Below are 12,500 nucleotides of genomic sequence, written 5' to 3'. Positions count from 1 at the left end.
AAGGATTAGTGGCGTGGTTGTTTCAAATTGTAATAACGAGAAACCAAGTGTTGACAGTCCAACATTCTGCTGGTGAATGCAGTGCAGAATGTTGTTTTCCAAGACTGTCACATAATTTATAAAGTATTTGTGTTAAACATTTGTACAAAACTGAAATCACTGTGTATACTTTAACTCCATTATTAGGACACAGTTCTGGATGGATTTATTCAGTGACCTGAGAGAGAGACACTACTTCAACGGCACCCATGAACCCAAGTGCCTTGTACGGTATGTGTTCCTGGGCATCTTTCAGAAAGAGCTTGATGAGCACCGAGAGCTTTGGAATAACCATACCATCAGGCCTGTCCGTCAGTCTCTCTGTCCATCTGGGAAACCGGAGACCATGTACCACCTGCCTCACAGGTTTGTATGTAGCACCTGTATTGTCATTTTCAATAAATGTTTGGTTGTTTTCACTTGTGTAGGTCTAATATTGATTACCAAAGCCAACATGATTGATGACGTGACTATACCCTAGCCTTTGAGATTTAAATACTATTCATAATGAGTTCACTGTTTTCTGTGCGGCCTTAGGTTTGGTGGAAGGGATTGTGGATTCCCAGTGGATCCCCAAGTGTTACAGGAGTTCAAAGACCTTCTGCCACCCACGAACAGTTTGTGTGGAGATGCTAACCTCCAAGCATATTTTACCAACTTGGAGAGACAGAGCCAGCTCGTTCCACCCATAAACTGGCCAGCTGCTGTTGACAACTACATTAGACTTAAGGAAATGGCTGGTCTTTGAGAGAGAGAGAGAGAGAGAGAGAGAGAGCAGAGAGAGACAGAGAGAGAGAGAGAGACAGAGAGAGACAGAGACAGAGAGAGAGAGAGACACAGACACAGACAGACAGACACAGACAGACACACACAGACAGACAGACAGACAGAGACACACACAGACAGACAGAGACACACACAGACAGACAGAGACACACACAGACAGACAGAGACACACACAGACAGACAGAGACACACACACACAGACAGACAGAGACACACACAGACAGACAGAGACACAGACGTCCTCCTCGGAGAAGGGACAGCAGCTAAATATGTATCTGCCTGCCACAACCTGAGGGACTCACTACTATAAGATTGTACAAAATTGTTAAGTATTACATTGTGTTTTGTAATGTTGTATGTTTATGACACTGTATAGATTATGTGACACCTACTGTATGTATTTGTGATATGTACTATATGTATTTTCTGTAAACTGCTTTGGCAACATGTTTTCTTTGTTCATGCCAATAAAGCAAATTGAATTGATTGACAGCATGGTGTACTGATATGGACACCTTTAATGTTTGACACATGGTTAAATTAAAAGCAAAGATATGAATAGATTGCAATGACTTTCCCTTACTTTTTCCACCATCACAATGTATGTTTTTGGGGTTAACCTAGTATTGATAAATACGGTATGCTGAAGCTAATGGTGACTTTCCTGCTAGATTGGTAACATTTCATGACCAATTTATGCGACAACAAAAAAACTTCATTCTGACAGCCCTTGCAAAATATTTCAGAATAGACAAACTTTTTCTTATAAAAAATTTATTTCTTTAAACTGTGACAGTACAAACAGTAAAGTGCAAACAGTAAAAGCAATGCAAATCTGCCACAAAGTTTCCAAATAGAAACTTGCACTTTTTCCTATAAAAAAATCATTGGATTTCAGTAACAGCAATGCAAATCTGTCACAAAAAGTTTCCAAATAGAGAAACTTGCACCTCTTCCTATAAAAAAATCATTGGATTTCTGTAAACAATGTAACAGTACAAACAGTAAAGTGCAAACAGTAACAGCAATGCAAATCTGCCACAAAGTTTCCAAATAGAGAATCTTGCACCTCTTCCTATAAAAAAATCATTGGATTTCTGTAAACAATGTAACAGTACAAACAGTAAAGTGCAAACAGTAACAGCAATGCAAATCTGCCACAAAGTTTCCAAATAGAGAAACTTGCACTTTTTCCTATAAAAAAATCATTGGATTTCAGTAACAGCAATGCAAATCTGTCACAAAAAGTTTCCAAATAGAGAAACTTTCACCTCTTCCTATAAAAAAATCATTGAATTTCTGTAAACAATGTAACAGTACAAACAGTAAAGTGCAAACAGTAACCGCAATGCAAATCTGCCACAAAAAGTTTTCAAATAGAGAAACTAGCACTTTTTCCTATAAAAAAATGATTGGATTTCTGTTAACAATGTAACAGTAGAAACAGTAAAGTGCAATGCATACAGTAACAACAGCAATGCAAATTTGCCACCAAATGTTAACTTATGATTGACACCTCAAAGGAGCCCAAATCCAGGGGCGTTCTTGATTCCATAATTCATGGCTTCCTCAACGATTTCATATGAGGGTAAGATCGGGAGTTTTATTGTGTTAGCGCAGACATTAGCCTCAGGAAACCTTGAGTGTTTCTGGAATGTGAGTTGAGGCTGTGGTATTAATTTTGCTGCTGGGATTTCTTTCAGGCCTGTTGCAAACATCAGAATGTCCTGCAGGGACATCCCTGACCCTTCCTCTGTGGGGGTTGGGAGTAATGAAACACATTAAGATTTATCATCCATTTGTGGACTTCACTTTAAACAACATACAGAAAATTATACCTTTTACAGCGATTAAGTAGTCCAGCCAGTAGCCAAGCACTCTCTCCTCCTCATGGCGATTTGAGCTACCAGTTGGGCTCATTTGTGGACGGAACAGTGACTCTACACTCTCGGCTGTCAGGTCTTCCGCACTGTAACACATGTAGGGCAGGAAAAGGGAGGGATGCTGTTCCAGAGCGTTGAAAAAGTTGAGGGTAGCCAGGCCATCCTTGAACCTATAACCGGGTTGGGTTGAGGGTGAGGGGAAGAGGCAGATCATGGTAAGTCCTTAATGCTATTGGCAGTAGGACTCTCACTTTTGACATAACCATTTGTTAGACACTCATTTGAGTTTCGTTTGAATTCTTACAAAGTAGTCAGAGTGACCTACCTCTGGAAGGAAACATGGTTACGGTAGGTGAAGTACCACTGGATGTAACCATCCACAACTTTTTCCTTATCCTCCAGTGTCCTCAGGCATCGATAGCATCCTGCTGTTTGAAGCATGCTGGAGTGCTTATCTGCGAGTTCCATGAGTTCTTCCAATGTTCTAGCATTCTTAATCTAGAGTAAAATAAAAGCAATGAACAGACAAAATCCCATTATACATGTCACAAAGGATGAGACTATAGAATATTTTAAATTTCTCTTTGACAGGAGTTTGTATTGGTTGGAATTTAGTACAATCTGTACATATTAGTGACAAAGCATGGAAGTCACTGGCTTTATTCCAGTATCACACTGGTTTTTCAAGCTAATGGGGTGTCCATATGGTTGATTGTTCATCAAAATATTAATAAAATATTTTTTCTTGAATATGCTTAGAAAAAATAATTACAATTACCTCAAGGAGAACATTCCTGACTTCAGTATCAGGTATGTCCTCAATTGGGGCCTCAATGGTCTTCACTTTACCAACCAGGTACTGGTAGAAGCTCGGGGAAAAGCATCGAGGCCCTGGACCACCATGTACAATAGAGACCGCAACCATTCTTCCAACATGGAAATACTCATCACCCTCTGCAGCTAACAATGGCAATGTTCCACGGTTAGTTCAAATAGATTTATAATATTGTCAAAATGTGACAAAAAGCAAATTACCTTATGTATTAAATGTATTGGCCATCATCTTTGCCTTCAAAAAATCGACTGGTTTTAATGGCGTCCATCAAGAGTGTCAGAAATTCCCGCGTAGGCCCTCCTGTGTCCACAGCCTCCTCTGTTTGCCCGATGTCATCAGTGAATTTGACCAAAAGGCTACAGGTGGGGTCAAATGAGGAACGTTTGAATCCCCTCAGAGCACCATCCCAGACATTAGCACGGTTTATATTTAACCTGCTACAGCTTTTTGTGTTTATGTTGTGTGACAGATTTGACAGAATGTCTGCAGCCGTCAGTCCAATATCTGCGTCTCTGCAACACAAGAAAGAGAAACATTAACACTGCCTTTTATGCGGATAATTAATATATTAATCTTTTATGGGCCAATTACAGTGAGTACACCATATGAGTGTGATCAAATGTGATGGGCATAAGCATGAAGCACACATTGCAAGCTTTCAATCATTTCTGCCAGATTTTTTTTCTGTAAAAAAATATATACAATTTAAATATTTACTTTAATAATTGTATGGCCAAGAAACCAGGTAAAATGCCCAATGTAGCTTGAACTATTTAATATTTCATCTGAGGAAAAAAAAAAAAAAAACAAAGGTCGACAGCATTATTTCTATCAAAGTACCTGTCTTCCTCCTGAAAATTCTCTACTTCCTCAACATCAGAGCAACTGCTGTCAATGACAACTGGTGCATAGATCTTGGTATATGTGCTGTGGATTAAAGGAACAATGAAATACGAGAAACGAGGGGACGTGCCGACGTGTAAGGTGAGCGTATTGTGTCACTTCCGGTGTTCCCGTGTTACAAACGCTAGTTTGCTGCTCCGGCAAAAACTTACTGAACTCTGCTTTACTGTTTAAATTAGCAGCTATTTGCCTGGATTGCATTTGAATTACAATTGTTTTACTCAAGCACTTATACTTAGCTTCACTTACAGCGACTGACTCGCTGAATTTACAATTGTTAAAACACTGTTAGCTACTTTAGCTTAGCCATTAGCAATGGCTAATTCCTCTCCCTCTCCTGCTCTCTCTTGCTCTGTGTGTCAAATGTTTAGCTATTCCTCTGCCTCCTTTAGTGAGAACGATACATGTAATAAATGTAGTATATTCGCTGTTTTGGAGGCAAGGCTTAGTGAATTTGAGTCACGGCTCCGCACCATGGAATCAGAATCGTATGCTTCCGTAGCTAGCCAGCACCATGTAGTTAATGCGGGCCAACATACTGTAGCTTCTGTAGCTTCTGCTAGCTATCCCCCGGCAGACCCCGAGCAGCCGGGCGAGTGGGTGACTGTCCGAGGGAAGCGTAGCGTTAGATCTAGACCAGGGAGTGCACATGATGAAGGTCGCTCTAAACCGGAGCGTCTTCGCCTCTCTAACAGGTTCTCCCTACTCAGCGATACACCCGCTGAGAAGCCAGTTCTGGTTATTGGGAGCTCTATACTGCGATATGTGAAGCCAGCGGCCCCGGCGGCTGTTGGGCTACCTCACGGTCATATGTGCCCCGGGGCTGGAGCGCGCGATATAGAAACCCATCTAAAGCTGCTGGCAAAAACGTAAATACAGTAAGATCATACTTCACGTAGGTGGTAATGGTCGTAAATCGGAGATCACTAAAATGAATGTTGAGTCACTTTGTGCATACGCAAAGACAATGTCGGACTCAGTAGTTTTCTCTGGACCCCTGCCAAACCTGACCAATGATGAAATGTACAGCCGTACGTCATCCTTCCACCGCTGGTTGTCGGGGTGGTGCCCAGCTAATGATGTGGGCTATGTGAATAACTGGAGGGCGTTCTGGGGAAAGCCTGGTCTGATTGAGAGAGACGGCATTCATCCCACCTGGGACGGTGCCGCTCTCATATCAAAAATCTGAACGAAGTTTATCAGACATAAACCATGACAACCCAAGTTTGATATTAGTAATCAGAGGTGCAGTGCTACGCCCCTCTGTGCTTCCGTTGGAGCGGTGCCGCCCACTCATAGTCTAATAAGCAGTGTCTGTCCCCCGGGCTCAGATCGGTTAAATCAAAGGTAAACAAAAGATGCGCTATACTTAACAACCTAATTGGAATTAAAACTACTGCAATAGAACAAAATAGGAAAATTAGATGTGGACTATTAAATATTAGATCTCTGTCTTCTAAAGCGAGTACTGGTAAACGAGTTGATATCAGACAATAAAATTGATTTATTTTGTCTTACTGAAACCTGGCTGGGCCATGAAGACTATGTTAGTCTAAATGAAGCCACTCCTCCCAGCCATATTAATACTCAAATTCCTAGAGGCTCAGGCCGAGGAGGGGAGTTGCAGCCATCTTTGATGCAAGCCTGCTAATTACTCCTAAACCTAAATTACATTATAACTCATTTGAAAGTCTTGTTCTTAATCTTCAACATCCAAAATGGAAAACATTACAGCCAATTATATTCGTTGTTATTTACAGGGCTCCAGGTCCCGTATTTGCGATTTTTATCTGAATTCTCAGAGTTTTTATCATGTTTAGTCCTTAAATCAGACCAAGTACTTCTTGTAGGTGATTTTAATATCCATGTGGACGTTGACAATGACAGCCTTAGTACTGCTTCCAACTCATTACTGGATTCAATCGGTTTCAGTCAGAGTGTGCACAAGGCGACGCACTGTTTTAACCACACCCTCGACCTTGTGCTGGCATATGGTATTGAAATTGAGGATTTAATAATATTTTCGCAGAATTCGGTATTATCAGATCATTCTTTAATCACTTCGAATTCTTACTACCTGATTATATTAAATTAGATAAAAGCTCCTACACCAGATGCTTATCTGACAGTGCTATAACTAAATTTAAAGAAGATATTCCAACAGCATTCGGCTCTATGTCATGCCTTAACATAACAGAGGACCTGTATGTTAACCTCAGTCCCTCTCAAATTGATGCATTTGTAGACGGTGTTACGACATGCCTACGGCGACCTTAGACTCCGTCGCTCCCTGAAAAAGAAGATGATGAAGCAAAGGAAACTAGCACCTTGGTTTAACTCCCAAACTCGCCAAAATTAAAACAAATCTCGGAAACCTCGAATGTAAGTGGCGTTCCACCAAGGTGGAAGAATCTCGTTTGGATTGGCAAGAAAGTCTCAAAACCTATAGGAAGGCCCTAAGAAAGGCCAGATCAGACTATTACTCATCACTAATAGAAGAAAACAAGAACAACCCAAGGTTTCTTTTCAGCACTGTCGCCAGGCTGACAGATAGCCACAGCTCTACTGAGCCATCTATTCCTCTAGCTCTGAGTAGTGATGACTTCATGAGCTTCTTCAATGATAAAATTACAACAATTAGAGATAAAATTCATCACCTTTTACACTCAACTTCTAACGGCTCACCTTTAAACGCAGAGTCGTTAGAAATAAAGATTAGTCTCGACATATACTTAGACTGCTTTTATCCTATAGATCTTCAACAATTATTGTTAAAGATATCCTCAGCTAAGCCATCTACCTGTCTCTTGGACCCCATCCCAACGAGACTACTCAAAGAAGCATTACCTGTGGTTAACACCTCATTACTAGATATGATCAATATGTCTCTATTAACAGGTTATGTACCACAGTCATTTAAAGTAGCTGTGATAAAACCTCTTCTGAAAAAACCCACCCTGGATCCTGAGGTCTTAGCAAACTATAGACCTATATCTAACCTTCCTTTTCTATCCAAGATCCTTGAGAAGGTGGTTGCTAATCAGTTATGTGATTTTCTACATAGCAACAGTTTATTTGATGACTTTCAATCAGGATTTAGAAAGAATCATAGCACAGAGACGGCACTGGTGAAAATTACTAACGACCTTTTAACTGCTGCAGACAAAGGTCTTGTCTCCATTCTTGTTTTACTAGATCTTAGTGCTGCATTTGACACAATTGACCATTCAATCCTGTTACAGAGATTGGAACACTTGGTTGGCATTAAAGGAATTGCTCTGAGTTGGTTTAGGTCCTATTTCTCTGATCGATCTCAATTTGTGAATGTTAATGATAAATCCTCCAAGTACCGCTAAAGTTAGCCATGGGGTTCCTCAAGGCTCAGTGCTTGGACCAATTCTATTCTCCTTATATATGCTTCCTCTAGGCAATATTATTAGAAAACACTCAATTAACTTTCACTGTTATGCGGATGACACCCAATTATACTTGTCAATCAAACCAGACGAAACCAGTCAGCTAGCAAAATTTCAAGAGTGCATTAAGGATATAAAAATCCTGGATGACCTATAATTTTCTGATGTTAAACCCTAACAAAACTGAAGTTATTGTGCTGGGCCCTAAACACCTCCGAACTTCATTATCTAGAGATATAGCTACTCTGGATGGTGTTGCCCTCGCCTCCAGCACCACTGTTAGAAATTTAGGAGTTATCTTTGATCAGGATATATCCTTTAATGCCAATCTAAAACAAACCTCAAGAACAGCCTTTTTTCATCTTCGTAACATTGCCAAAATTAGGAATATCCTGTCTCAAAACGACGCTGAAAAACTAGTCCATGCATTTGTTACTTCCAGGCTGGACTATTGTAATTCCCTACTGTCAGGTTGCTCAAATAAGAGTCTTAAGACTCTCCAGCTGATCCAGAATGCTGCAGCGTGTTCTCACAAGAACTAAGAAAAGAGATCATATTTCTCCTGTATTAGCTTCTCTGCATTGGCTTCCTGTTGAATCCAGGATTGAGTTTAAAGTCCTTCTCTTGACCTACAAAGCTCTAAATGGTCTAGCACCATCATATCTAGAAGAGCTCCTAATACCCTATTGTCCTACTAGAGCACTGCGCTCCCAGAATGCAGAGTTACTGGTGGTACCTAGAGTCTCTAAAAGTAGAATGGGAGCTAGAGCCTTCAGTTATCAGGCTCCTCTCCTATGGAACCAGCTCCGATCTGGGTTGGGGCAGAAACAGTCAGCTCAACCTTCAAAAAAAATAAAACTCTTTTTTTTATAAAATTATAGTTAAAAAAAAAAAAAAAAAAGAAAAAAAAATTAAAATTAATTAGGAGTGAGGAGTTGCAGTGTTCACCTAACTGGGCCAACTGCTTCTCTTCATAATTGTTAGATTAATAATACATAACAAAGTAGAGGGAGGCAGGCCAGCCAAGCCAGATCCGGCAGGGGGAGAGTTCTAAGCCCAGAAAAAGCTACCTCTCCTTATGACCTGTCTCTCTTAGTTACCTGTTATAGTTACGCTGTTATAGTCCTAGACTGCCGGGGGACTTCCTCCTTTGACACACTGAGCTGCTCTCTCCTCTCCCTTTCTATTACTGTTTCTATTACTGTTACTATTACTATTTGTGTGCAGCCCGTCCCAGAAATGCTTGTTACTAATCCTAGCTTCTGGGGAGTTTACTCCCCGGAGTCCTTATGCTTTTTTTTCCCCCAGCGTATTTCCTTGGAGAACGTTGGCACCAAGACCCTGGTTGCAGCGGTCGCCGTGGTCCTGCTGCACTCCCTGCTGAGCTCAGCGATGCCCTGCAATGTCATGCTGCGTCCTGCCGGACAGCCCTGCAGCTTCCCGCTACATCCAGTCACTGTTCCATTATTAATGTGACTACTATCGCCACTCCCTGTTCATCACACCCCCAACCGGCTCGTCAGACACCGCCTACCAAGAGCCTGGGTCTGTCCGAGGTTTCTTCCCAAGAGGGAGTTTTTCCTCGCCACTGTCGCACTGCTTGCTCTTGAGGGAATTACTGGAATTGTTGGAATTGTTGGGGCTTTGTAAATTATAGAGTGTGGTCTAGACCTACTCTATCTGTAAAGTGTCTCGAGATAACTTATGTTATGATTTGATACTATAAATAAAATTGAATTGAATTGAATTGAATGAAATACTAAAACAAGATGGTTGTGAAATTACAGTAAAAAAGGTGTTATACTTGGTACTGTAATCCATTACATTCAGCAGTCAATATTTCATGCTAAACCCAGAGCCAAAAGTATTGCTGCAATGAAGAGAACAATTTTAATCCATTGTGACTTACTTGTAGAAGTCACATGATGTGGTGTTTTTGGGTCCTGCTCCTGCTCCGTTGGCCTGTTGATGAAAGTAGAGATAACACCAAAAAAATTAACAATAATTACATCACCACATCATTAACATAAACTTAATAACATTACAGAATAATACATACTTGCCCATCAGATGCCCTGGACATTGTTGGTGGACATTGTTTTGGTGACCTAAAACAAACAAATAATTTGAATCATTTAATTTAAATCATAATATAAGTAATTGTTAATATGATTTAAAGAACACAACATGCTTGATCTATTCCTTATAGCAATTTAAAAAAAATTAATGCTGTGAAATCCTTGGGTATTTAAAAATCGCTAGCTACAGGTCTCAAAATGGCGGGATAAACTTACATTTTCATTGGAAGCCTAGCAAATGCTTCATCATCGATTCTGAAGATGAGTCATCTCCATGACCTTGGAAAGAGGAAAAATGATGCATCATTATTAGGCTAGGTATATGCAAAATATATGGCAATTTTACAACCAGCTCGAATCAAATTAAGGACTCGCTCAATTACCAACCATTAGCAATTATTATTATTATTATTTTACATACATGTACTTCAATACTTACTCAAATCCTGAAGGGGGCAGATGTACAGTACGATCCTCTGGTAAGCTTTTCCAATGGCCTCTTTATAATGTTCAAGGACAAAAGGTCTGTCTGTGCCTGGTATATTTTGAACCTGAGAGCCATCAGGATAGACCAGGACATATTCTCCATTGTACATCGTGTCTTGATTAAAATTTTGCTGTTTTTTTATAGCAGCTGGCAAAATTTGTTTTGATGACCACAGGGGTTCAACATTTAATGGCAATGTTTTCCCTCTTATAGGTTTTAACCCATTTTTTGTTCTGGTCTTTATGCCAATCGAAATCTACAGAAATAAGAAAAGAAGAGAAAAAAGAAAAACAAACATGTTAAAGACTGTGTGTAATAGTCACATTGCGACCTTAAACCTCCATATTAGCTTACCTTGACCGTAATGTTTGGTTTCTTTTTAGCCTTTGAAAAGGTCCTCCTCTCAGCCTCTTTAACTTCCCTGAACCTCATGAATTGAGCTGCTCTTCCTTGGATACTTGTCTCATTCACTAACACTAACACACACACATACACACACACACACACACACACACACACACACACACACACACACACACTCTGATTCATTATAGCTATGATTTTTGATTGGTTGATAAATTGTCGCCTTTCTGACAGCTAAAACCACGGGACAATTCAATGCAGCACAGTGGAATGGGAGCACAGTAAGGGGATGTTACCTGTAGGCCCACGGCCTTCGCATGATGACGTGGATGGACGCTCCGTAAGGAACCCCACGTTCTGACCACACGACGGGCAAAACTTGGGAGCGTCCCCCAGTTGCACACCACAAAACGGACAGAACATTTCAATCTGAAAAGTAAATAAATAGTTCAGATATCAGGACAACAATATACAAACGCCGGTAATGCATCTATTTAGCGACCAGAAGCGAGGAAGCCAGCTAGTTTCCAGCTAACAACGTTGGCAGTACGTTTAACAATTATCTGTGTGGACTAGCTAATACGTTATGGGGACACTAACTTAATACGTTGAAAACACACAAAACCACTTCGGTATCAGAGCACATCGACAAGTCTGTCATAATAAAAGAGAAACACTTACCTCGTCCTCTTGTAGCCATAGACAACAAAAACGCACATTCAGATCGGATTCAGATAGCTAGCGCGAAAACAACCGGATGGATGCGGGTCCGTCACTGATTATTGGTCCCCTGGAAACATTTCCGTTGTCGTCTTTGCAATTTGGAGTTGTTTTCTGAATATGTAGTTGTTGTGGCGTTTGTATGTGTTTTCTGAATTTGGAGTTGTTTTCTGAATATGTAGTTGTTGTGGCGTTTGTATGTGTTTTCTGAATTTGGAGGTGTTTTCTGAATATGTAGTTGTTGTGGCGTTTGTATGTGTTTTCTGAATTTGGAGTTGTTTTCTGAATATGTAGTTGTTGTGGCGTTTGTATGTGTTTTCTGAATTTGGAGTTGTTTTCTGAATATGTAGTTGTTGTGGCGTTTGCATGTGTTTTCTGAATTTGGAGGTGTTTTCTGAATATGTAGTTGTTGTGGCGGTGTTTGCATGTGTTTTCTGAATTTGGAGGTGTTTTCTGAATATGTAGTTGTTGTGGCGTTTGTATGTGTTGTGACCCTTCTCGGCCACCGTACAAGAGGGAGTTTTTCCTCGCCACTGTCGCACTGCTTGCTCTTGAGGGAATTACTGGAATTGTTGGAATTGTTGGGGCTTTGTAAATTATAGAGTGTGGTCTAGACCTACTCTATCTGTAAAGTGTCTCGAGATAACTTATGTTATGATTTGATACTATAAATAAAATTGAATTGAAATTGAATTGAATTGAATTATATATATATATATGTATATATATGTATATATGTGTATGTATATGTGTATATGTATATGTATGTATATATATATATGTGTGTATGTATATATATATGTGTATATATGTGTGTGTATATATGTGTGTGTGTATGTGTATATATATATATATATATATGTATATATGTATATATATGTATGTGTATATATGTATATATGTGTATATATGTATATGTGTATATATGTATATATATGTATATATATGTATATATGTGTTGGGGACCAAGGGTTGGTTAAACAGCGATTT

The 12,500-nt window shown here is 39.9% G+C and overlaps 3 protein-coding genes across 3 annotated transcripts in view; 1 reads left to right on the top strand and 2 right to left on the bottom strand.

The window, feature by feature from the left end:
* LOC120543937 overlaps positions 1–808 on the top strand; it is a 1,963-nt gene extending 1,155 nt beyond the window's left edge. The window contains exons 3-4 of the mRNA XM_039777364.1: positions 187–405; positions 577–808. Coding sequence (XP_039633298.1) covers positions 187–405; positions 577–787 — 430 coding nt within the window. The 3' untranslated portion in view covers positions 788–808. The remainder of the gene's footprint in view (positions 1–186; positions 406–576) is intronic.
* A 1,534-nt stretch (positions 809–2,342) lies between these two features.
* On the bottom strand, positions 2,343–3,667 carry LOC120544234 (G2/M phase-specific E3 ubiquitin-protein ligase-like). Its single transcript, XM_039777861.1, has 4 exons — positions 3,487–3,667; positions 3,034–3,206; positions 2,664–2,878; positions 2,343–2,578 (listed from the first exon to the last, which is right to left on the bottom strand). The coding sequence occupies exons 1-4, from the start codon at positions 3,631–3,633 to the stop codon at positions 2,343–2,345; spliced, it is 771 nt and encodes a 256-aa protein (XP_039633795.1). The 5' UTR covers positions 3,634–3,667.
* Positions 3,668–3,751: 84 nt separating this feature from the next.
* On the bottom strand, positions 3,752–10,183 carry LOC120544232 (G2/M phase-specific E3 ubiquitin-protein ligase-like). Its single transcript, XM_039777857.1, has 5 exons — positions 10,157–10,183; positions 9,922–9,970; positions 9,772–9,824; positions 4,384–4,470; positions 3,752–4,055 (listed from the first exon to the last, which is right to left on the bottom strand). The coding sequence occupies exons 1-5, from the start codon at positions 10,162–10,164 to the stop codon at positions 3,752–3,754; spliced, it is 501 nt and encodes a 166-aa protein (XP_039633791.1). The 5' UTR covers positions 10,165–10,183.
* Positions 10,184–12,500: the final 2,317 nt, after the last annotated feature.

The sequence above is a fragment of the Perca fluviatilis genome, chromosome 16 (genome assembly GCF_010015445.1).
Source record: "Perca fluviatilis chromosome 16, GENO_Pfluv_1.0, whole genome shotgun sequence".
Lineage (NCBI taxonomy): Eukaryota > Metazoa > Chordata > Actinopteri > Perciformes > Percidae > Perca > Perca fluviatilis.
Note: the sequence above shows the minus strand (reverse complement) of the source record. Positions and strands in the feature narration are given on the sequence as shown.

What these genes read in the sequence shown, in the direction of transcription:
- LOC120544234 (XM_039777861.1), bottom strand. Translation starts at nt 3,633, where the DNA reads ATGGTTGCGGTCTCTATTGTACATGGTGGTCCAGGGCCTCGATGCTTT. An exon ending in TCAGGAATGTTCTCCTTGAG is followed by an intron (nt 3,207 to 3,486) that starts GTAATTGTAATT and finishes ATTTTACTCTAG; the next exon opens with ATTAAGAATGCTAGAACATT. An exon ending in AACCATGTTTCCTTCCAGAG is followed by an intron (nt 2,879 to 3,033) that starts GTAGGTCACTCT and finishes ACCCGGTTATAG; the next exon opens with GTTCAAGGATGGCCTGGCTA.
- LOC120544232 (XM_039777857.1), bottom strand. An exon ending in CCAGGGCATCTGATGGGCAA is followed by an intron (nt 9,825 to 9,921) that starts GTATGTATTATT and finishes TTTCATCAACAG; the next exon opens with GCCAACGGAGCAGGAGCAGG. An exon ending in AATTTTCAGGAGGAAGACAG is followed by an intron (nt 4,056 to 4,383) that starts GTACTTTGATAG and finishes CTTGTGTTGCAG; the next exon opens with AGACGCAGATATTGGACTGA.